Source organism: Helianthus annuus, chromosome 17, assembly GCF_002127325.2.
Source record: "Helianthus annuus cultivar XRQ/B chromosome 17, HanXRQr2.0-SUNRISE, whole genome shotgun sequence".
Taxonomy (NCBI): domain Eukaryota; kingdom Viridiplantae; phylum Streptophyta; class Magnoliopsida; order Asterales; family Asteraceae; genus Helianthus; species Helianthus annuus.
Window position 1 is genome coordinate 21,331,955 of NC_035449.2, and position 26,738 is coordinate 21,358,692.

Below are 26,738 nucleotides of genomic sequence, written 5' to 3' on the forward strand. Positions count from 1 at the left end.
GTATGAGAACTTCGGGTTCTCTTTTGCTAGAACTGCAGGTTCTAAACTTTAAGTATGTTTATAAAATAGAGAAGGAAAAACAAACTCATTTATTAATTTTGTATCCTGTAAAAAAAATGTTTGGAGGATTCAAATAAGCGGGTCCTTTTAAGCATATTGCTTGGTATCGGGCCCCACACGCATTAAGTTTTGTTATTAAATATTTGGTCAAATTGGTACTCACTTGAGTAGAATCATTCTTCAAATAAATTGTATACACCAATAACTGTTTTAATACCAACGTAATCAACATCACTTGAAAAAAAAAAAAAAATGGTGTTTGATAATCATGACTTCATGAGCTTTTCTATGTATAAATGTATTTTTTTTTTGTGATAAATTAAATATTAAATACTAATAATATAATATATTAATGGCTGTAATCCATGTTCCCTAGAAAACTAATATCTATATTAATAAAATATACTTTTTGTTATAAACAAAAGAAAGGGCTAGTAATGCCGATACACAGATACCATTATACCAAAGAAATCTCTAGAGATAAACACCATTGTTCAAATTCAAAAGCCAGATTTTCGGTAATTTCTTGTAGTAGATATCCAAAAAGAGGATGGACGGTTTGGTTACCCATTCATTCTTTATTCATTTTCAATCAATTCTTTTATTTTCAAGAATCACAATTTCCTTTTCTCCTTCTTATCTCAAAATCTTTCGTTTGCAAATTTAACATAAAAGTAAATATATTTAACTTTTTTTTTTTTTTATAAATCATATTTGTCGATGCCCTTCTGTTGCGTTGACTTGACAGACTCGTGACCTCCAAAGGAGTGCCACCACCGCCGTCGTTGATGATGAAGATTCCGGCTAGTATTCCGGTAGAAAACCGCCGTTAACCGGCAGAAAAGGTTGCCGAAACGAGCATTCAGGTCAGTTTTTTTTTTCTTTTCGTCTTTGATTTTACTTTGTTTTTCAAGCGATGCTAAAAATTGTTGCTGTGAGTACAAAAAAAAAAAAAGTCCTAGTTTGGTCTAAGATCCGCATAAAAAAAACCTTTGGGCATCCCAAAAACTAGATCCAAAACAGATTCTTTTATCCCAAAATAATAGATCTAAAAACCAACTTGAAAATCGTTCGAAAAAATGTGTGTATTTTTTTTTTTTTTAATGAAAAGATTATCATATTTTGAAGCGATAAAAAAAACTTTTCTAGTTACCACTTGGAAAATTTGGAAATTTTGTACATCCTTTTTTTTTTTATTATATATGCAGATGTTTCAAAAATTGAAAGTTATGTATCTTCCTTTAGATATGCAGATGTATACACACACTATGTGAACGATGATAACACATACAGATGCAGCAAATATGAGAGGTTGTAATGATGTGTACCTGGTGTGATGAACAGAAAATGTTGTGAATATCGAAGCAACGAATCGGTGATGTTGTCAGGGATATGAAACACCGATTCCTTGTGATTGCTTGTAGATTATCGGCCAAATCGTAGTGAAGAGTCTAGTCGTGCTGATAACGTGATAAAAACTAATCTGACTAATGTGGAAATTGTATTGAATCTTGAATATTATTCCCATACTCCATTACAAATCTCTACATCCATCTCTATAACAAATGGTGAAAACTGACATATAGATGGTAACCGTCAAATAGTTATTAGGGGATGTTAATGGTCAAACAGTTATTATATAACTGCCAAAAGAGTTATTAGGGAATGTATATCTGGTTTTTTAACAGTAGGAACAATATTTCTACATTATATATGCTATTTCATGTAATACACACTAACCTAGTTATATTAATATATTCATTACCGATGTAAATAGAAACATGTTGGCATCACCAACTACCTACCCCTCCTAAACCTGATTTTTTTAAACAAAAACTAATCCCATGCCTGAGTATTTGTCTAGAATGTTATTCTGGTTCTTTTGTCAAAAGGTTGTGGTATAAAGTGATGGTAATAAAACTGTATTATTTTAGATTATCTTTTAGAGACATGAAAGATTAATAAGTTTATAAAGTAACCCCCGTGATACCATACTTGACCCACATTTGACATTTGTGGTGATGGTTGTGTGGGGACTGGTGAGTACTGATATTTTTGTTGTGTGAGTGGTACCCGAAGAAAAAGTTAGTTTTAATTTTAAATGTCTTTACGTTCATCAATGTTGGGCATAATATATGTGATTTTTCAAACAAAACAATTTAAACACATAAATCAGATATGGGGCAAAGATAATCTAAACAAATACAGTTTACTAGTTTAACATTCCAAATCCATCTTATTGTGCCATTTTGGTCACATATATACACCTTTTTTATCCACTAAACAAAAGGGAATACTGTATTTAGTAAAAACTAAAAATGATTCCTCTTTCTAAAAGTAGCAACACCAATTATTAGTTATATCCATTTGTATTCAAAATCATCCCTAACTCGCATCCCCAAACACTAGATTGGAAGTCAAAGTCCCATATACTCAGATCTGGGTCAACTTCATTGCAAAATGGTGCATCATCCAACTCCTTTACTTCGTTTGAATATCCGTTTGCCATATTCTTGACCCTTTTACAAACATCATCTGCTTCAATCTATATATCCATCACATACATGTTTTAGATACTATATAACTATTAAGAAATAAAGATTGAAAACATGCGGTGACAGATCTAGAACTCTTGGTTGTTGGCGAAATTGGTTAGGCTAAAACGATTAGATTTAAACAAGTAAAACAACAACGAGTTCGATAGCCCGTCAAAATATAACATAGCTTATACATAAGAAAGTTATTTTCTAGGAAATTAACAAAATAGACAATGTAAATCAAAATGTTTTTAAAATAGACACATTTTTTTCAACTTTCTAAAGTGTTTAGACCAATTAAAAAGTGACACCTAAGGCTTACGACTAAGAGTCTCAGCCGGTAGTACTTTTTGACACATAAATTAATATTTGGCACAACAATTCATGTTTAGCCGGAGTTAGCCAGTGCTTTAGCTGGGCGGCTAACTTGACTATTTTGGAGAAGACAAAAAAATGTGTATATTTTTCGAAAAGTGAAGGTCAATATTTATCTATTTTGGTAATTTTCCCGAGTTTTATTGTGTACGTACGGAGACCAGGCACCCGTCTAAAGTGCTCTATCTGCTCATGAACACTAGAAAGAAAAATACAAAAATAAAGGCTGTAACGGGATTCACCTGTTTTTGGAGGATGTGAATGGTCGAATGCCCAGTGCTAGAAAAATTCGCAAGCGTTACCTCAGCGCTGTAACGCCCAAGTAACCGAACAACCTCACAAAAACTAGAATAACTATCCAACCCCGTTACCAAAACGGCATCCATATCATGACTTATTTCATGGATTTGAATATCTAGTGACTTGCAACACCCGTTGTTAACTTTAGCGTGTTCGTCTGGCCTCTTGTTACTCAACAACTTCTCCTTCTTCTTCTCGTTCATCTCAATGTTGTCTTTTAAGGCTTGAATGTATTCTATTGTTCTATCCACCCTATCCGACGCTCCACTGTTACGTCCCTGAGTTCATAAAACAGTTTAGTTAGTTAAGATCGTTAAGATATCGAAATTCGACAAAGCGTGTAACAAAAAAAGAAAACAAATGAAACCTTGGATATGAAATGAGTTGGGACTAGAGAGTAAAGGTGATTGTAGAGAAACTTCATCTGGTTTCTTCTGTTCTTCTCAATAACTTTTCTCTCTAGCTTTTGCAACCTTGAAGCAGAATACTTGATGCCACTCTCCATGGTTATTTAGTTCGTACAAGGTTAGGCTTAACTATGAAAAGTAATATTATAGTAATACTACACATGTCATGTGTGTTGCTATATATATATATAGTAATGATTAAATGTGTGTATGCTAATGTTTTGAGTGGGAACGCAAGAGGAAACGGATGATATCCAGTCATATGGGGAACCAGAAGGAACCAAGTAACTACGAGTGATGTCACATCGCTTTCATCACTCATTTGTCATCTGTTGCTTTTTTGTATGTAATAATTTATTAATATTAATGGAGCAACGAATATGGTTCTTAGCTTCATCGAATGTCAAAGTAAATTATCTAAAACTTTAAAAGAAAATGTAAAGAACAAGGAAACTAGGTGTGAGATTAGTGGGAATTAAGGGCTGTTTGTTTAAGTTTTTGATGGTTCGGAACTCTTAGGGGCCGTTTGGCAACATCTGAATGGTTAAGTGTTCAACCAGTAAGATGTCTGAACCATTAAGTGCTGAACCAGTAAGAGGTCTGAACTATTAAGAGCCTGTATAATGCTTAACCTTTCAGAGGCAAATGTGTTTTCAATTCAGATTAGAGGTCTTAACCATCCAGACTCTGTATAAATCTTAACCATTCAGAGGCAAATATTTGAACCATTCAGACATCTGCTCGTGAAACAAACAATCTGAACCATTAAGTGCTGAACTAGTAAGAGGTCTCAACTATTAAGAGCCTCATTAAGAGGTAAACAAACAGCCCCTTACTAGTTCAATACTTAATGGTTAAGACTATTTGTTTTGAGAGCAAATATCTGAATGGTTCAGACATTTGTCTCTGAATGGTTAAGCATTATACTGAGTCTCAATAAGACCTCTTTTCTTAATTGGTCAGACATTTGTCTTGGCTCTGAATTAGGTTCAACACTCAGAAGTTGTCAAACAACCCCTAAATCTTATAAAATTTACTCAAAGCTAGCTAAAAACGTTAGAAATAATACACAAATAATCAAAATATAAGAGCATCCACAACGCTAACAACGCTAACAACTACAAACCTCCATCTCAACATGCCACATCAAATTTCAAACCATTTTAAAAATCATGAATCTTCCCTAGCACTTATAAAATTTCAAACCTCATTAAAAAAACTATTAAAAATATTAAAATTGTATTTTACATGAGAGAGGGGCCCAACCCTTCCGGTCCGCTAGAAGTCCGCAAACACAAACCACACCACCGGACTTGGGCTTCGGAGTAGTCTCACAGCGCAAGAAGTCTGTGAGGGGGCGGTCTGAATTTTCGGACCATGTACACCCAAGTAGCGTTGTACATGCTCTGAAAACGACAATATTTATTTACGTTATATTCAAATAATTTAAAAAAACTCAGTTTTGTCTCTTTTAGGATCAATATTTAAGTTTCTAAAAACTATGTGGTTGCCATTTGATGGAGCCTAGTTTGTTATCTAAAACCAGTCACTGCCATCCATAAACTTCTTAAAATTTCAATAGATGCAATATTGGGGAATAACAGATGTTATTTACTCTATTTACATATAAGTTTGATTGTAAGTTGTAACTAATATAAACATGGTTTTATTGTTGGACCGTGTATTAAATAGTAGAACACGTTTTATTTAAAACCGTATTACAAGGGGACATAGCCTAATATTATAGCCGTGATGCCAAGATTCTTTTCTCAAGGAAACATAGACTGAGTATTGTCTTGTTTCCTTTATCAGATCTTGTTAACTTCTGTTAAAAATCCAAAAAGAAAAAAAAGTTTATCCGATAAAATTTTAATTTTTACATAATGCCTTAAGAAACATTTTTATAATTATATTTAGCTACAAATATTTTAATTGTTTGTCATTGGAATTTATATCATATAAATTAGCAACAAATGGAGGCATTAGGTGTTGTACCCTATGTTTTGGGGGTTTTTCAAAAAAAATTGTTGATATTTCACTTTAAACCCAAAAGTATTTGATATTGTAGGTTTAACCCAAAGTTTTTTGTTTTTACAATTTAACCTCACAACTTTTTACTTTCAACTTTGATCCCCTATGTTTTTCATATTTTGCAAAAAATTTTCGTTTTACCTTTGGTTCTAAATTTTGTGAGTTAACACGGCACAATTTGTGTGTGGATCAACGATTTTACGTTTTGTTATACGATTCGTTCTAAATTTTGCGAGTGAACATGGCGTAACGTACGTGTGTGGTTCAGTGTATTTAGGCCGTCTATTTTTTCCCGTTTAATAAGTTCGTCACAACGCGCGAGTCCTAAATCGAGTTAGTTATTATTTTCTATGTTTTATATGTCGGTCTAATTTCTCCGCATAAAAAAGGCACAATTTCAATGTTGGTGGTCGTTGGCTATAGTGTGGCGTTGGTGCTATTTGTCACGGTCTTATGCCCCCGCCGCAACGCAGGGGCTTAACACGATAGGTTATGTATATGGATACAAGTCATGTAACGTAGTAATTATGATGTCAGTAATTGTATTGAGCTTATTTGGTGAATTACTTATTTGTATAAGATAGGTAGGTATACAGACTTAACCGACAAAAAACATTTTTAACACATTGTAAATGTGAATCTGATCAACAATGTGTCAATTTCATTGGCCGCAGCACAACGCACGCGTGTCAATATTCTAGTTTTTTTAAATACCAACAAGTTTTCCTTTGGTATGATAAGGATTTTGCCATCTCACCCTCCAGCAAGGGGCGGATATAGAATGTAACAATGGTTACCTCCGTTGCCCCTTAACGCTCCGGTGTTAGTGTAATTTTGGGAAATTTTGACGTTTTTTCGATTTTGTTACCCCCTTTAGATTTTTTTTGAAACGTTGTCTCTATAATGATTTTGTAAATCCGTCAGTGTCTCCAGCCGTATAAGTTGCAATTTCTTTTCAAATTCATTATAATGAATCTATCCAAATCCAGTACTATTAGTTGATAACAAAAGTATTTTCTAAAAGAAGTAATATAAGCTCTTTAACAATAAGATTTACATTTTTATAACAAAAGTATTTTCTAAAAGAAGTAATATAAGCTCTTTAACAATAAGATTTACATTAATGCAAATAATTGAATACTTTTTAAAATACTTTATGCATAAGAGAACCTTTGGTTCTGTGGACACAAATAATAAAGTTCATGGACATATGGTTGACCCACACACGTGGACGATGGGAATGGAGATGAGGATGCAGGGACTTTTCTTTTATTGGGATAGTGCTACGAACAAAGAAGTCATTGTCGCTTGTCTGTCAATTTTAACCATATTACTTTCTGGACAATGGAGGTAATAAATTATGGTTGTCGTTTATAAAAGAAACGATGGGAAGCAGGGGTGAAGTATAGTTGGTGCTCGGGGGTGCCCCTCCCTCAGTGTTTCGTTTAAAAGTGTATAAGTTTTGATTTTTCGTTCGATATATAGGATAGTCCTTCCGATTATTTTTTCTAAATTGTATGTGAATGATGGGTAGTTTGGTAAATATATTTTAACTCTTATTTGTTTAACGAATCGAATAGCCGACCCATTTAACGATAGGATTTTTTTTTGGGTCCCATCACTTTACGCCCCCACGAAATTTTTGGTCAAGCTCCGACACTGATGGGAAGCCTAACACAGCTATACATGGATGAGGTTGTAACCCGCCATCGCCATGGTGTACCCTTGTCTAATCGGATTTGGTCGATGTTGATTATTTTAGTGTAATAGGATTGACTTGTTGACCAATGTCCATCATGATATACGTCAAACAAGTTAGGATAGTGCAAGAGTGCACACTTGTTTAAGTTTATTATGGCGTTTAGGAACCTAAATGGTTCTTAGGGGGTGAAACACCTATGCAATGGGGGGTTCTAAGCAGTGGCAGATCCAGGATTTTTTTCCAATGGGTTCACTTTTTTAAATGCTCCAATGTCATAGGACCGAACATAAACAATTTCGGGTCGGTTCGACGGTTCGGGTCGGCCTTTTGTTTTTTGTTTTGGAACGGGGAGCGACGCGAAGGAATAAACGATGGAAGAGGTTAGAGGCGGGTTGTTGTTTTTACTTTAAGTATAACTGGCAGGACGCTCTGCAGCGAGGAAAAGACCGAATTTTAACAAAATAAAAAAAAAAACGTAGAAAGAAATAAGCATGTCTCAATGGAAACTTTATATAAAAAAGGTAAACCCTAACACGCACGTTGCGTAGTGTTAAAACGTTGAAAAACTACCGTTTCCAAACATAAAAAAAACTGTAAAGAAAGAAAGAGCTTTGTGCCATTAATACAAGCATCGTTACATGAATATATGGATTTTATTTGAACGGCCAAATTCTCGATTGCGGGATTATTTCTGAAATTTTGTCACCATGCAGCCTGTGGAACCCAAGACCAAACACCTAAAACACAACACACCTACCATTGGACTGCTAGATTATTATTAGATATGGATATGCTAAGTGCAGACATTGGATTATTATTAGCAACGGATTTTGAATTTTAAAAACAGTTCTAAAGAGTTAAACGAGAAATGCACGGGACGGGAATTGAGCTTCATTTCACATGATTAGAAAAGGAGCGCAAGACCAATTTAACACTTCAGTGTTATGGGTTCACTCATAATTTATTTATGGGTTCACTTCATATTTTCTATATAAGTTTTTACTAATAATTCGAAACCGACTGGGTTCCTGGGAACCCGGTCTCTTCAAGGTAGATCCGCCCCTGGTTCTAAGGGGGCTACGCCCCCTTAGCAGGATTGGGAGTAGGCCCTTGGCAGGGTCCAAGAGGCAGAGCACCTAGTTGGGGTTGAGTTTTGAATTAAATTTGATATATGCCTTATGGCAGTTACCGCATCTTCGTCCCTTCAGTTGATTAAATTTGATATATGCCTTATGGCAGTTACCGCATCTTCGTCCCTTCAGTTCAGATACCTTTCAAACACATATTACGTACTTTTTTCTTAGAGATCAAACTTCGCGTTCTATCTGATTGAAAATTCAAGGGAACCATCGAATTGTTTCTATCTAAAACTGTCTCACACGACTTGCAGATAATCCGAGCATTCATTTTAAGACATTCCCCAAAAATCGAGATAAATAATCTACTTCATTTTTTCGGCAAGGTTTCAAGCAAGCAATGGGAACTGGTTTGCAGGGGCGGATTTAGGCTTAAAGACCAGGTTCCCAAAAACCCATTCGATTTGTAATTTTTAGCAAAAACTTATAAAGAAATTACAGTAGGAACCCATAAGTAAATTATGAGCGAACCCATAACAAAAAAGGTTCTAGTCTTCCACTGGCAAGTCTCGCCATTTCCATACATGACATCTCAAGTTCGATTCCTGTATCATTGTGCTTTTAGGTTTATTTATTCTTTTTTTATTTGCAAAATCCATATCTAGGGTTAAACTAAAAAAACGCATGAATAGCCTCGCCCTCCACCTCTCCAGTCCATCCCCTGCCCCCTCCACCTCCAGCGAACAACCACCACTCGCCAGCCGCCTCCACCTCCAGCCGTCTACGTTCCACCTTTCCAATTCTAGCCGTTGGTTCCACCACTCCTAATCTCTCTCAATCTCTCAGGGTTGTTATAAATTGTTTATGTTAATGATGTTAATCTTCAATTGGTTGTCTTTTAATATGCTTTAACTTGAAAATGTTTGTATGTCTGAATAAAACTTAAGAGATGGATCGATAACTTGTGGATGATTAGCAAAATTTGGGTATCATCTCGTTAACCTAAAATTGTTTGTATTGATAATGCATACAACCTACTTTAGCCAATGTGCTCAATATTACATCTTTCTATATTTCAGATTTCAGATGAAAGGAATTGTATGCAACTTGTGTATACATTATTTCTGATTCTCAGCAAATGGATTTGGTTTTTGATTATTTTTTAGTTGTGTTCAAAAATTACATGAAGTGAACACACCAGTTTGATTCTTCAATGCAACAACATTTGGGTATGGTTTTATGGGTTCGGAAATTATTGAAAACTAGGGGTCAACACAACAATTACTTCATCTTGTCATGCTTAGACTATTGGAGCAAATTTAGCTGAGTCATTTGGTTCACTAACTTCCAAAAATGATAGGGAAAAAGTGACTTTGTGATAAAGCCCGACCAGACCTGACCCGTCTTGAATCAAATTGCTTTTGGAAAAGTTTATTGGAAATCACTTTAGAGAAATGTGCTTCTATGGAGACGAAGATAAATAACAGGATAGAAATCTTTAACGATAAAGCCCGACCTGACCCGAAAATTCTAACGTCGGGTTGAACGAAATTCGAGCACCTGTCCAAACACTTTGCGTGGGCATACACAACTGTAATGACATGTTCATTGCTAAGTTATTGCTTACAAAGGATTGCTACTTTTAAACAAATGTTATTCTATTAAACGAAAATATTTCCTTAGTTTAAACTTAAAACCCAACAACAAGCTGACTTGTTATTTTAGAGCAATGAGTTAGAAGACATGTTCGTTATTTGGAAAAGATGAATATTTGACAAGAAGAAACTTTGATATCGCATGGTCTTAGACAAGTTTATGTAATTTATATTTTTAAGAATATTTAGGTTTCCTATGTGTTTATCAAAAAAATGTTTTGTATTTGTGTAAATCCAGTTGTTTGTTGCTCCCCAATTTGTAACGGTTTAACGAGTTAATAAACCTAGTTTTAAAGCCTTCTGAAATTTAAGTAACTAGTATTTAGGACTCGTACGATGTGAAGGGACTGTTAAATCAAACAAAAACTAACGTAAAAACGTTAATTGATACACACGCGTTGCGGCATGTTAATTCACAAAAAAATAGACTGAAACATAAAACATTTAAAACAATAACTAACTCGACTGACTTAGGGTGCGTACGTAACGACCGGTGGAAATAAAGTTATAAAATGTTGAACCAAATTTAACTGTTATTTTTTATTTTGTTTGACATATACAACACATTTAAAATTGTGTTCACTAATTCATAATCAACTTATAAAAATAGAATTTCTTTCATTGATCACTCTTCCTAACTGGAATCAAAGAATTAGTAGATTTGTTCCGCCCAAAATGGTAATGGGCTATATTAACAGATACTATACGAGGAATGTTTTATGTGGTGCTAACGATTTAATACAACACATTTAAAATTGTGTTCACTAATTCATAATCAACTTATAAAAATAGAATTTTTTTCATTGAAGTTATGTTATTGCTTAAAAAATTATAAAAAATGAGTTAGAAGTGGAAAACTTCGTGGACCAATCACGTAAGGATATAAGAAAATGATGACCAATAAAAAAAACAAAAATTAAATAGCAAATGTGTGAGATAAGCAAAATTATCTATATATTGAATATTGTTTTTTTTTTGTCTTTTGTGTTTTACATGGAAAATGTGTGAGGTAAGCAAAAATTATCTATATATTAAATAGTGTTTTTTTTTTGTCTTTTGTGTTATTATTTTTTTTGACCTTTAAGATTTTAATGTTAATAATAAAATTTTGGTTTTTTTTTTAAATTGTGTCACAAAAATTAAATGGGTTTAATTTTATTATTAGTTTCTGTTTTACGTTTTTTCCCTGATTTGATCGCCTTTTGGTTGATACTTAGCACGGTGTTTGATAGTGACATTTATCACTTAGGTTTTTTTACCCTCTCTCAACTTTATAATATGTGTCGGTATAAATTCGAATTCGTCTACTACGTTTCATGTCACGTAAGTCACATCGTGTTAGAAATTCATATTTTTATTTTACACATTTTCCCAGTTTTGATCGTCGTTCGATTGCTATTTAGCATGGTTCTACACCCCTTGATTTTCAACGCTAGTTTAATAAATAATTGACAGTTTATTGCATGGGTTTTAAGGCGTTACATCCTTCGAACTAATATAATTACAACATTATATTTGATTTGATTATAATATGTATTAAATATTATTGATCTGTAAGTTAATAAGTCAACATATAATTTACCTCTTTTTTTCTCAAGTTTTTAAATATCAACTCATAATTTCATTCGTTAATTCAATATTGATTACAAAGAGATTTATATATATTCTACTAGTTACAATAATAACCCTCTAACTTACAACAATTAAATATTTGGCTTAACATTCCCCCGCAAGTTGAGGGTGAGTAACGACCTGCAACATGGATCTTAAAAATTCAAATCTTTGAGTTGATAACGGCTTCGTGAAGATGTCGGCAATTTGATTATCTGTTTTAATAAATTGAATCTTCAGATTTCCTTGGCTGGCTTGTTCACGAACAAAATGGAAATCTACAACCACATGTTTATTTCTAGCATGAAACACCGGGTTTGCTGAAAGATACGTAGCTCCAAGATTATCACACCAAAGAGTGGGTTTATTCAACTTAATTCCCAGTTCTTGTAGAAGAGACTTTAACCAGATTAGTTCAGCAACCGTATCAGCAATAGCCTTGTATTCGGATTCAGTAGACGACCTAGAGACAGTTTTCTGCTTACGAGCTGACCATGATACTAAGTTCGAACCCAAGAAGATAGCATAGCCTCCCGTGGATCGACGGTCGACCGGGCAACCAGCCCAATCGGAATCCGAATATGCTATAATAGGAACCAACCGCTCACCCCAATGTGAATCAGCAAAGGCATGTAATGTAGACGTTGAGTTTGATGTAAAACGAAGGCCCAGTTGAGATGTTCCCTTGAGATAGCGAATTATACATTTGGCAGCCGTCCAATGAGATTCTTGAGGTTCATGCATGAACTGACATACCCTGTTGACAGCGTAGGCAATGTTGGGCCTAGATAAAGTGGCATATTGAAGTGCTCCAACACAATGGCGATATCTTGTGAGATCGGACATAAGTGGGTCGTCCTTGGTTATCGTATCTGTTTTGGCTTTTGTAGGTGTTGCAGGCGGTTTCGATTCTTTTAACCCGGCTCGATCAATAAGGTCTTGAATATACTTCCGTTGAGATAGGATAAGACCCGAAGAGGTGTGGAGAACTTCAATACCAAGAAAGTAAGTAAGATGACCCATGTTAGTGAGAGATACCTGCTGACTAAGTGAGGCAATAATGCGATTAACTGTGTTGGAATCGTTGCCCGTAATAATGATCTCGTCCACGTAAACTAGCAGGTAGACCTGTTTACCCGAGCGATTAAGGATAAATAATGATGGATCAGTTTTGGAACCATGAAAACCAAGATGCTGTAAGACGTTTGAGAGTTTGGTGAACCATGCCCTGAGCGACTGTTTTAAGCCATAAAGGGATTTGTGCAACTTGCAAACATGATTAGGATGTTTAGGATCCTCGAAGCCCGGTGGTTGACGCATGTAGACCGTTTCATGTAGATCACCGTTAAAAACGCATTTTGCACATTAAGTTGTTTGAGAGACCAATTGTTAGAGACGCCAAGAGAAAGAACCGTGCGGATGGTGGCTGGTTTGACCACAGGGCTGAACGTGTCATGATAATCAATGCCAGACTGCTGTAAAAGAAACCCTTTGCTACTAATCGAGCCTTGTGTCTAGTCAGGTTCCCATGCTGATCAGTTTTCAACCTGTAAACCCACTTGCAATCAATAACATTAGAATTTGGAATTGGAGGAACTAACGATCATGTTCCGTTTCTGTGTAGTGCGTGCAACTCAGCTGTCATGGCTTGACGCCACTCCGCGGATTCGTTGGCAACAGTAAAGGAAGTCGGTTCAGAAGGAACGGTAGCGGTGGTGGCGATATTGGCTGAAGGGTCAAAAAATTTTCGAGTTTTAGGATGTGCCCGAAGGTGAGGAGGTCGGTAACGGGGCGTGGTTGGTTGCGAAGGAGAGGAAGTAGGTTGGGTGGTGTTTGTCTGAGGAATAGGGGCGGTTTAGACAGGTTCGGAAATAGGATGGGTGGGTGGCGATGGTTCGGTTGTAGGAATGGATGGTTTATCGAAAATGGTTAATGGCAGATCAGGAATTGTAGAAAAGGAAGTAGTGGCTGTGGAGGATGAAGGAGGGTCGATGGAGAGTTCAATAAGGGAGGGAAAAAATATGCTCTTTAAATCGGACATGGCGAGCAATGTAGATTCAGTGAGTAGTTTGATCAAGGCATTGATATCCATGATGAGACGGGCTATAACCGAGAAATATACAAGGAGTAGAACGAAAATCAATTTTGTGTTGGTTATATGGACGTAAATAAGGAAAACCGAGACATTCGAGTACTCGAAGAAATGAGTAATCGGGAGGACGTTGGAAAACAAGTTGATATGGGGATTTGTTTGAGGAAAGACGAGAAGGTAGACGATCGATGAGGTAGACGGCGGTTTGAAAGGCGAATGACCAAAAAGTTTGAGGTAGTTTGGATTGGGTTAGTAAGGTGAGACCGGTTTCCTCGACGTGGCGGTGGCGACGCTCGACAATGCCATTCTGTTCACTCGTATGAGGACACGAGCGATGATTTAAAATACCATGGGATGTAAAAAACTGAGTAAGGTTCCGAAACTCGCCACCCCAATCAGTTTGAACACGTTTTAGTTTGGTGTTAAATTGGCGTTCAACTAGGCGAACGAAATTTGTAAAGGTGTTAAAAACGTCGGATTTTTGTTTGTTTGAACACGTTTTAGTTTGGTGTTAAATTGGCGTTCAACTAGGCGAACGAAATTTGTAAAGGTGTTAAAAACGTCGGATTTTTGCTTGAGCAGGAAATACCACATATAGCGGGTATGATGGTCAACACATAACAAAAAATAACGATAACCATCAAAGGACGTGGTAAACATCACAATAAACCAAATCAAGTCTGTTTTTACTACAAAAAGATGAAACAGGCAAAGTAAGTTTGGACATTTTTCCCAATTGACAAGAAGTACACAAAGATGAACAAAGTTTGTCAGAAACAGGTAACGGAAATGTTTTAACAATATGTTGAAAAATGTCACACCCCGATTTCCACGTGTATCACCGGTGGGCCCGGTGGGGGATTACCGTGACGTAGTTGGCAACAATATAGTCAAACCACACAATTATATAAATGCACAGCGGAAGCTTAAAGATAAATATATACTTCAACCTCTGGTTGTAATATCAAATGTATTACAGAAGTCGAATGTATCCACAGCGGATCAAAATAATAATAAAATATTGTTCAGTCAGATACATCATCGAGTTTGCGAGACTATTCGTGATGCTTAGGAAGCTATTACCAGCCCATTTCGTATAGTACCTGCACTTAATCTTTTGGGGAAAAATACGTCAGTTTACACTGGTAAATACGTTCAACTGACACATTTGAAAATGTTTATTAAAAATTTATTTGAATGCACAAGGCACAAATTCTTTTATAACTTGGGAAAATTATTAAAATCTTGTGAACGTATTACATGTCCTTTTATGCGTTCAGTGGCCCGGATCCTGTCCGGGTTAAAGATTAATAGACACACCACATTGCGTAAAACCGTAGTATAAAAACCAACGGCTACGTCTTTTAAATAATAATGTCGACATAATATACCGGGTGTACGCCTACACCGGGATGTCGAGGTCGTGGCCATTTCGTAAAATGATGCCAAGGATATCCGGGACAACGGTCATTAACCCCCCAAAGGCTTTTAAGAAACAAAACTGTTTAAATGAACCGATCATATTATTCAATTAACCACCTAAGCGATGGAAGATATGATGCTCAATCAAGCGGTATTAATATACCGTATCCTAAGCCCGTATAGGGAAAATAAGTTAAAAGTATTTTCCTTTGCAAGTATATTCCTTAATTTGATTAAATCACCGATAGCTTTTACTGGGGCTCTTATTCTGGAACAAAGGTTTTAATTAACCTATTAGAATCCTAACGAGTCTTTATATTGGCCGTAGCCTAGACCGGTTGGTTCCGAAATGTGAATACGGTTTAATCGCGCGAAAAGGCGAAAACCGAGAACGGAGTGTGATTCTGACCCAATAAGTTCAGAGACTTGTTTTATATAGGTTTAAGGTTCACACTCTGGATTTTGGGGTCCAAATAATATAATTTGACCCGTATCGGCTAATTTATGAAAACTAGTTTCATAAGCCGAACCGTGCGCGCAATAGGCGAAACGGTTAACCGTGAGAGTCTTACGCTTATTTCCTGAGTCAATATGCCTTAAAGAGGTTGTGGTATCAGTAGGATACCTTCCGTGATGCCCGTAACGAGTTTTAGTTTATATATCGCCCCGTAGGGGTTTTTCGGTCATTTTAAAGACTTTTAAAAAGCTTTTCGAGTTCTACAGGAAATCTGAGTTTCCCGAACAGTTTATAAAGTCTAAAATACTTTATTTATTATTTAAAATCAGTAGCAACTGGAATCGGGTCAAAAGACCTTGTAGAACTCAAGTTTTGGCCGAAATCTTGGTTTAGATAGGCGTTATGCTAATTGCGCCGTTTATTACAAAAATTTTCTTATAAATGCGCCCTTTAGCATAACTCTCATTCTAGACCCCGGATTGACGTGAAACTTTAAGGACATGCTTATAATTTAGTAAGAAAGGTTATGGTCCGTTCACGTGTCCGAAATACTCGTTTTATTTTAGAAAGGCCGTTACGGTCAACTTTTAGGCGATTAACGGAAATGCGTAAAAGACTCGGACAATTCATGAACCGATCACAGAGGTTTATACCATCATGTAACCTGGTCCTAAGAGAGTCCTAAGGCATATCTATACCTCACTAAAACGGGTCAGAACTGAAGTCAAAGCAAAAGTCAAACTTTTGCGACATTCGGCTCTGAACCGGGTCAATATAGCAAATGGTCGATTCAAACGAGCGCAAACAAGTTTATATACTTAATATCATGTTTTATGAGTGTCTAAACAGGTTCCATAGCATATACATTACAGATTATGCACAAATCGCAAAAATAGCTTTCTGTTGACTTTTTAAGCATTCGTTTGACTCGACATTTGAGCTAGTTAGAGTGGTGATCAGAGGGAACCATTTTAGAGGTTTATTACCCACATAAATACCAACTCATAACTACTTTTGATCCGTCATAAGCCTGAGCCATTACGGATTTATTTTGAAGTCAAACCGTATTTACGACGGTTTGGTTTTTAGCTATTTACTAAGTATAAATCAAACCACAAAGGATCTAATGGACTTACAGAAGTTGAGACTTGCTTAGAGAACAAAGAAGAATGCTTGAGAGCTCTTAGAATGACTAGAGAAGTGTGTTTTGAGTTGTGTGATAGTTATGAACACAATGTGGTCTATTTATAGTCAAGGACATGCCCTTAGATCATTACAACACATCCTATAAATGAATATGGATCAATGGCATGTGTCCTAGGGGGTTATGGGTCGAGTAGGGGGCGCCCATGACTCTGGAAAACCCATACATTATTGCCTTGCCGCTTAAAAGAGCCAACAGCCATAATTCTGTCGCTGGACATCGCTTACGGACCGTATGGCTTTGGCCTTGCGGTCCGTAAGCCAGAGGCGGAATCATCAGCAATCATTCCCCTCCTTACGGTCCCTAGGGCATATCCTTTACGGTCCGTAAGGGGTTAAAAATGGATCTTTTTAAATCTTTTAGTAATGATTAGAAAATCTTGGTAATTAATTACCTGACCTTTCGGGTTTGAAGGGGTAACTTTGCGATAAGGCCCTCGATTAATTACGATTAGGGACCTCGCGTTATTTACCCGTATCGTTAAGCCCCTGGTTAATTTATTTATTATCCGGAAAGCCTTAATATTAATTTATTGACGCTTTTAACCTTTCTCATACGAATCTGATCATAACTTTCTCGTTTTAAAACGGAACTTCGCGAAATTTATATATCGTATTCTAGTGAGTGTATTATACTGTTACAAAGCCTCGGGAATGTTAAAGGGTCACTCAGAGGTATAATTAAACATGTTGACACAATTAACCCCTGTAGCTTGTAATCTCTCACTTTCTTACGCGTTTCGCTTCCGTACGATTTATGATTTATTCGTTTGAAGGTACGAGCATCATTTAGGGTTACTATACAGTATATTTACCCTTGGTTGACATTTATAACCCTCGAATTTACATACTTTCAAGGTTTGTCAAAATTAGTCCTTTATTTAATATCAACGCCACGTGTAATCAAATGACACGTGTTAACACATCATTGGACTCAAAATTTCGAGGTGTTACAAAAAACTCGAAAGTGAGGATGCCCAAGTCGTTAATGCCACATAGTAGATGGAGCTCGAAAAGCAGTGAACGCCATCTTGGAAACCGGTTGAAAAGAAGGTAGGCGAATGGTGTAGAGACCCTGGTCACTGGGGCCCGTGAGGAGGATAGCCCTGGTAGCCTCTGTCACACCCCCAAAATCCACAAGCGGAGTATCACCGAATGAGGCATGACTGACCAGGATCTAGCCACCAATCACATTGAACTCATAGGTATATTTAAATAAAACTTTCATTTATTAACATTAAGTGTTACACGTTACAAATAATTCACAGTATACAGCGAAAGCATAATTCATTCGTTAAGTGTTTATAAACCATACGTGAAACCCAGTAGTCTTGTATTGCGATTCCATGTGACTCGACCCATGACCACTCTAGCCTCCCAGACAACAAGTTCCAACATTATGCACCTAAAGACCTGCAAGGCATGTAAAAACGAATCAACAACAAAGTTGAGCGAGTTCACATTTGGTTGTCCAGTTTAAATTTGTTTCAAAAATCATAAGTTCAATCGAAAACCAATAGTTAATCAATTCCTTGTTTCCCAAACCATAACCATAACCAGTGGGGGCTACCCCATGTTGTAAACCACTAGACCGTTACCATATCGACAACTGACTGGGGAAGTTGTGCCCTACGTCAATGTCTATCATCATTGACTAAGTGCCCAGATCCATTAGTAAACGCCCGTCCTACCGGCACGGTGTGAGGCTTGTCAATCCTAATAGCGTTATTAACTAATGACCCGCTCACCGTTGGCCCGACGATTAAGTCGATATAAAAATATGAGACTTCATGATAGAGTTTTGTCTAGTAAGTTATATGTTTTTGTCCTTCCCAACAAAGGACGGAGGTACATACTCTACCCAACCGAGAGTACGCAGGTTAAATGTAGTCGTCCTTCCCAACCGAGGATGGAGGTACATATTCTGTTAGAGTGAATACGTAGGTTTCGTTTTAGTTTCTTAACCCATTCCCAAATCACCGGGAATCCCATGCCTTATAGAAAGTGTGAACTCACCTTGGTTTGCTCGGCAGATACACAAAGAGGTCAATCAAGCTGCTAGTGGTCAACCACGTCCTAACATGGTTACCATACAAGTCAGGTCTAGGTTCAAGTAGTGCACGTAGGTTTACACATAGCTAGCAAGTCACAAACACATAACGATCATGGCATACACATAGATCACGTTAACAGTGTCAGACAGGTACACATAAATCCAAATTGTGTGATTCAAGTGAATGGGCCTTGAGACTGTGCGAGCCCAATTATCTTGTGCGATTCAGTATGTAAAGCCCAATTAAATGTTCGGCCCAACCTGTTGTGCGATTAACACAGCCTTGTGCGATCCACGACAGGTTGTGCGATTCAAATCTACCCCAGCCCTAGTACAATGCAGCCCAAAGCAAACAGTTCAATTATGGGGCGGCCCAACATGTTGTGCGATCAGCACAACTTGTGCGATCCACAGCATGTTGTGCAATCCGCATTATATTGTGCGACCATGCATAAGAAGGCAGTATCATGTGCTTTAACAGTTGTACCCTAACAGTTCTAACTTGTGCGATTAGCCCTTGTGTGTCCTGATCTTGTGCGACCAGATCAAAGAACTGATCTTGTGCGATTGTTGATGTGTGATCGGACTTGTGCAACCAGTTACATTATCCCACAATTTATGTCAATCAGTTACACAATTTCCTTATACGATCAAATCAACACTTTTTCCAATTAATGCATTAATCCATATGAATTCCTAATTTCCTCTAACCAAAATTAGCAACATAAACAACTTTTAATTTGGATCAAGCACCTAAGGATATCATCCCCACGCATAACCGTTTCAACTAGTATGTAACCCTAATCATAATCATAATAACCCTTAATCGACGGTCATTCAAATCGCACAACAGTTTTTATCAATGATTCGATCACAAAATCACTAAAGTTCATACCATTCTAACCATCACATAATTGGATAATAATAATCAATCATGCTCATCATTCCATTTAAATCTAACACGAAACATCAATCATTATACAAACCCTAATTCTACAAGAACTATTAATACCAATACATCATGCAGGTTCGGATCAAACATTCAGACACATCCTCAAACAAACATACAAATCGTGCATTCATGTATCATCAAGACATTGGATAATCATCAATCGTCATGTATTTATCATCAAAACAACAAACATATCAATACTAGCAAAAGACTAACCGATTCAAACGATGCACCAAAGATTATGTGCGATGATGAGGCTTCGAGGGATGGAGAGATAAGCAGCCATCGGCTTCAACTTCGAGTAGGGGGTTGCCGTCGGGTTTCAAGGGAAGAGAGGAGGAAGTCTAGGTTTTGGAGTTCTAATGTTTGAAAAAATTATGAGGTACCAAATACATGAGTGGGTATATGCGCAAAAGAAAGAGACATGCCGAGCCCATCTTAACGTCAAGAGGGTATTGGGCCGAGAGCCCAGAATATCTTGTGCGGTCCGAAGGTCTTATGCGATCAAGTATAGGTTATGCACTTACGTTTTATATACACATATTACACACATAACACATATCAACATATAACATATGAAATGTCAATTGTCTTGCCGTCAGCCGATTCCACAACAGGTTCAAATTCAAGGAGCATCGGGGTCAAACGGAGCAGAGACGAAGCGATTAGCTACTCATACTAGCTACCATGTTGATAAAGTCTTGGCGTCACCCATGCCAATTCTAAATGCCCTTCCATGAGCATCATTTCTAGTGTTACTGTTTTCATTACAAGTATTTCAAGTATTGTCGTTGTTCCTTTGGTTGTTGTCTTCTTAACTTAACCACGACCAATCCATGTTGTAGTCACTTTTATTTCCTTACTGTAGGCTAGGGTTACGAATACCTTGCTGTCGCTGTGACTGCTGCTCCCAATGTCGTTGTTCGAAACGAAGCCCTACGATTCTTCACCAGAGGTCCATCTTTCCACATTCTGAGCCACGTCCTACAGTACTACTCACTGTGCTGGCAGTTACACATTCCGCGTTATAGTCGATTGTCATTGCTTATGTCCTGATTGATTCGTAAGAGTTGACTCCCATGAGTCGCTAACAAGGGTTAAGGATTCGATTGAAGCCAATTCGCTGGTGCTCGTTGCCGGTAATCATGGTCATCAAGTACTGAGGTCGGTAAAGTACTACGCTCATCCTCCTGTCTATCTATGTTGCAAGTTGCTTGAGTAATACTCGGTCTGTTACGAGGGTATCGCAGAAGTGATCACACTTCGGGATCTAAGATGTCAATACACGAGTTCCAGCAAACGAAGAGGAGTAAGAAAGGTATCGATCAATCATTCGACGCTGCGACATCCAACACAGGGTCGTTCGTATAAGCACCTAACATTCTACACGGTTCGCTAGGTGTTCGGATGGGTGACCAGGTAATACTCGATAGCATCGAGATTCAAAGGAACCTAGAGATGAATGAAAAGTTCACGTTCGAGTAGGGGACAATCACTGCTATGACCCCTGTAGGTTTCTTATGCTTCACATCGATCAAATAACGGAACATAACCCTTTTCCCACTTGTAAGGCTCACTGGGACTCGCATGCAACCCACATTATTATTATGTGTGCACCCACAATAATATTGCGATTTGCATGCTCATCTCAGCTCCTCTTAACTCATGTCAAATGGTTCCTCAAACTCGAGTAGCAAACAAAGAGCATCACGAAGCGTAAGCATGAATGTTTAGGGAAATACCACCCTAATAGTCACATAACACGTGCAAGTAATACATGAATTCATACTGTTGTGCTGAACGTGTAATCACATGCAATATCATATGTAGGTGTTCACTAGTTATGCAGTACAATGAGTATACGAGAGACGAACCTTGCAATCTGGAGCTGAGTGTCATGGTCGTATTCACTTTTTTCAGAACTGTTTGGTTATAGTCTGGTCTTACAAAAAACGTTTTCCCTCTTTTAAAAACCAAGTTCACTATAACCAATGGCTCTGATACCAATCTGTCACACCCCCAAAATCCACAAGCAGAGTATCACCGCAGGAGGCATGACTGACCAAGATCTAGCCACCAATCACATTGAACTCATAGGTATACTTAAATAAAACTTTCATTTATTAACATTAAGTGTTACACGTTACAAATAATTCACAGTATACAGCGGAAGCATAATTCATTCGTTAAGTGTTTATAAACCATACGTGAAACCCAGTAGTCTTGTATTGCGATTCCATGTGACTCGACCCATGACCACTCCAGCCTCCCAGACAGCAAGTTCCAACATTATGCACCTAAAGACCTGCAAGGCATGTAACAACGAATCAACAACAAAGTTGAGCAAGTTCACAGTTGGTTGTCCAATTTAAAGTTGTTTCAAAAATCATAAGTTCAATCGAAAACCAATAGTTAATCAGTTCCTTGTTTCCCAAACCATAACCATAACCATAACCAGCGGGGGCTACCCCATGTTGTAAACCACTAGACCATTACCATATCGACAACTGACTGGGGAAGTTGTGCCTTACGTCAATGTCTATCATCATTGACTAAGTGCCCAGATCCATTAGTACACGCCCGTCCTACCGACACGGTGTGAGGCTTGTCAACCCTAATAGCGCTATTAACTAATGACTCGCTCGTCATTGGCCCGACGATTAAGTCCATATAAAAATGAGGGACTTCATGATAGAGTTTTGTCTAGTAAGTTTTATGTTTTTGTCCTTCCCAACCGAGAGTACGCAGGTTAAATGTAGTCGTCCTTCCCAACCGAGGACGGAGGTACATAGTCTGTTAGAGTGAATATGTAGGTTTTGTTTTAGTTTCTTAACCCATTCCCAAACCACCGGGAATCCCATGCCTTATAGAAAGTGTGAACTCACCTCGGTTTGCTCGGCAGATACACAAAGAGGTCAATCAAGCTGCTAGTGGTCAACCACGTCCTAACATGGTTACCATACAAGTCAGGTCTAGGTTCAAGTAATGCGCATAGGTTTACACATAAGCTTGCAAGTCACGAACACATAACGATCATGGCATACACATAGATCACGTTAACAGTGTCAGACAGGAACACATAAATCCAAATTGTGCGATTCAAGTGATTGGGCCTTGAGACTGTGCGAGCCCAATCATCTTGTGTGATTCAGTATATAAAGCCCAACTAAATATTCGGCCCAACCTATTGTGCGATCCACGACAGGTTGTGCGATTCAAATCTACCCCAGCCCCAAGTACAATGCAGCCCAAAGCAAACAGTTCAATTATGGGGCGGCCCAACATGTTGTGCAATCAGCACAACTTGTGCGATCCACAACATGTTGTGCGATCTGCATTATATTGTGTGATCATGCATAAGAAGGCAGTATCATGTGCTTTAACAGTTGTATCCTAACAGTTCTAACTTGTGCGATTAGCCCTTGTGTGTCCTGATCTTGTGCGACCAGATCAAAGAACTGATCTTGTGCGATTGTTGTTGTGTGATCGGACTTGTGCGATCAGTTACATTATCCCACAATTTATGTCAATCAGTTAACCATTTTCCTTATACGATCAAATCAACACTTTTTCCAATTGATGCATTAATCCATATGAATTCCTAATTTCCTCTAACCATAATTAGCAACATAAACAACTTTTAATTTGGATCAAGCACCTAAGGATATCATCCCCACTCATAACCGTTTCAACTAGTATGTAACCCTAATCATAATCATAATAACCCTTAATCCACGGTCATTCAAATCACACAACAGTTTTTATCAATGATTCGATCACAAAATCACTAAAGTTCATACCATTCTAACCATCACATAATTGGATAATAATAATCAATCATGATCATCATTCCATTTAAATCAAACACAAAAAATCAATCATTATACAAACCCTAATTCTACAAGAACTATTAGTACCAATACATCATGCAGGTTCGGATCAAACATTCAGACACATCCTTAAACAAACATACAAATTGTGCATTCATGGATCATCAAGACATTGGATAATCATCAATCATCATATATTTATCATCAAAACAACAAACATATCAATACTAGCAAAAGACTAACCGATTCAAATGGTGCACCAAAGATTATGTGCGATGATGAGGCTTCGAGGGATGGAGAGAGAAGCAGCCGTCGGCTTCCACTTCGAGTAGGGGGGTTGTCGTCGGGTTTCAAGGGAAGAGAGGAGGAAGTCTAGGTTTTGGAGTTCTAATGTTTGCAAAAATAATGAGATACCACATACATGAGCGGGTATATGCGCAAAAGAAAGAGACAGGCCGAGCCCATCTTAACGTCGAGAAGGCATTGGGCCAAGAGCCCAGAATATCTTGTGCGGTCCGAAGGTCTTATGCGATCAAGTATAGGTTATGCACTTACGTTTTATGTACACATATTACACACATAACACATAACACATATCAACATATAACATAGCATTCGAGAAAAATTAACGTATCTCATAACGTTTACACGGGTTACGTCCAAGTGCAAAGGAAAGTCCTGAAACACGAGTTGTCACATCATCCCTAAGTTGAAATAAATTTCGGGAGTCGCTGAGGAAGCTAGTTAGGTTGCGTGGTTTCCTGGTTTTTTTTGGGGTGTCACAGCCTCGTCCTTCACATCAAAAAAGGAAGTGTGAAATTCAAAGAAAACGTTATTATCTTTGCAAAATTTGTGAACAGAAAGTAGGTTACGTTGTAGGCCCGGGACATAAAGTATGTGGTTAAGTTGTAAGTTTCTGTTTGAGGTAAAAAAGGATTTTGAACCGACATGAAGAATTGGAAGAGAGTTACCGTTACCAACATAGAGGGAGTCCTTAACGTAATAGACGTCCAAGTTGTCCATACTAACAAGATCAGGAGTACCATGGGAATTAGCGCCTGTATTCGATGTCCAAGTAGTTTATGAGCCCGCCTCAGAGTTAACATAATTCGCTTGAGGTGATCCATGAGAAGAGCCGGTGTGATTCGGACAATGTGAGGGAATATGACCAATACCGCACCTATTGCAATGACCGTAAACATATTTTGAGTGGATGCCCAAGCAAATTGGCGAGAGCCTTGTGCACCACCACGGCCGCCACGGCCCCCGCGAGAAAACGCACGACCCCGACCGTATCCACAGGTCGGTCTTGAAGAAGCAGACCAATTAGCATAGTTTACCTGTGGACCGATGGTGATGCCGACGGTTGAGTTGTGGAAGCAAGTTGGTTTGCCAAAAGTTGAAGGTTGGTAATCTGCTGCTGAATCGAAGCCAAATCGGAGACCCGGGAAGTAGTTGTTGCGGCAGTGGTAACATTGAAGACTTGTGGAGAGGCCGATGATGAAAAACAGTGGACCGAGTGATATATTCATGATCACCAATCAGACCGTGAAGCTCGTTAAATTGAACTAGTGGGGAGCGGGCAAGAAGGTTGCTTTTCAAACCATGGTATTCCTCACGTAAACCGGCTATAGTAAGCATGACGAGATCTTTGTCTTTGACGGGTTCACCAATATTGGCAAGAGCCGTTGCATATTCTTGAGCACGGCTGAGATAATCGATACCTTTTTCACCATCTTTCTTTGAAATCTTTAAAAGCTGCGTTTTTAGTGTGAACTCATGAGATGAATTCGAAGGAGCATATGCACGTGCTAGACTTAACCACACTTCCTGAGCCATGTCTCCTTGGATGTGTTGAAACGAAGACTCGGAAACTGTGGATATAATGATCATGCGGACGTGTGCATCATTAGCAATCCAGTTTGTGAAATTAGGGTTTGTAGTAGTAGAATCACCAGTTGTAATTTTCTCTTCCGGGCAAGATAACGTGTTGTCAACATAACAGTATAATCCATTGGCCTTTAAAAGTGGTTCCATCATGGCATTCCAGTAGCCATAATTGTTTGGTGTAAGATTGAATGCAAACTTGTGGGAGTTATGGGATGTACGTTCTTGAATGCTGAAAGCAGTAATCGTTGTCATGATGAGTAAGAACAGTGATTTTTGATACCTGAGGTAGGCAAGTTGCAGGTCGATTGTTCGTCAGATGAATGCAGGTCGATTGTTCGTCGTAGGTGAAAGTAGATGAATGAAGTATGGAGAAACCGATTGTTCGTAGGTGGAAGCCGGTTGATAGATTGTTCGTAGGTGTTGATTGTTCGCAATAGGTTGATTGTTCGTAGGTGGAAGCTGGTTGATTGTTCGCCAATGTTGATGATTAGCACGATCGATTGGTTGTTCGCCGATGTTGATTCGATATTGTTCGTAAAAGCTGGTTGTTGCAGAACGAAGCCGATTGCTGGTTGAAAGCAGTAATCGTTCTCATAATTTATTTCGTTAATTCAATATTGATTACAAAGAGGTTTATATATATTCTACTAGGTACAATAATAACCCTCTATAACTTATAACAATTAAATATTTGGCTTAAAATTAAATAATATCCAATTAGATATTGCTACGAGTTTTGAGAAAACAAAAGGGAGAAAAGACCTATCGTCACTTTACATCAATTCCCTAATTAGATAAGGAAAAACCTCATAAAGAAGGATGAATCACGTGGAGTGTTTGGCACACCTTAGACAAATCTCACATGTCTAATTCGTTTAAAATAACGTAACAGTCTCCAAATAACTAGACAATACTCATGTAGAATGTTTCACTTTGTATCCATCTTTGGGGTTTTATGTTCATTCATATTTATGTTTAAGTAATGGATCTTAGGTGGATGATGGTAACGTTATTAGGTGGTGGTGATTTGGGTGATGATTTTGAGTGATGGATAGTGGATAGTGGTGAGGTTAAACACACAAATG

The 26,738-nt window shown here is 37.7% G+C and overlaps 1 protein-coding gene and 1 long non-coding RNA gene across 3 annotated transcripts; one reads left to right on the top strand and one right to left on the bottom strand.

The window, feature by feature from the left end:
- The first annotated feature begins 486 nt into the window (after nt 1–486).
- Nucleotides 487–1,607, top strand: LOC110923800. 2 transcript variants are annotated; one of them, XR_002584214.2, is made up of 3 exons: nt 487–578; nt 809–926; nt 1,306–1,607. It is a non-coding gene; the product is annotated as an uncharacterized LOC110923800 (long non-coding RNA). The 2 variants fall into 2 exon arrangements; XR_002584213.2 differs by having other exon boundaries at nt 487–926.
- A 632-nt stretch (nt 1,608–2,239) lies between these two features.
- On the bottom strand, nt 2,240–3,997 carry LOC110921763 (transcription factor bHLH162). The gene is made up of 3 exons (XM_022166112.2): nt 3,640–3,997; nt 3,215–3,550; nt 2,240–2,605 (listed from the first exon to the last, which is right to left on the bottom strand). The coding sequence occupies exons 1-3, from the start codon at nt 3,775–3,777 to the stop codon at nt 2,414–2,416; spliced, it is 666 nt and encodes a 221-aa protein (XP_022021804.1). The 5' UTR covers nt 3,778–3,997; the 3' UTR covers nt 2,240–2,413.
- Nucleotides 3,998–26,738: the final 22,741 nt, after the last annotated feature.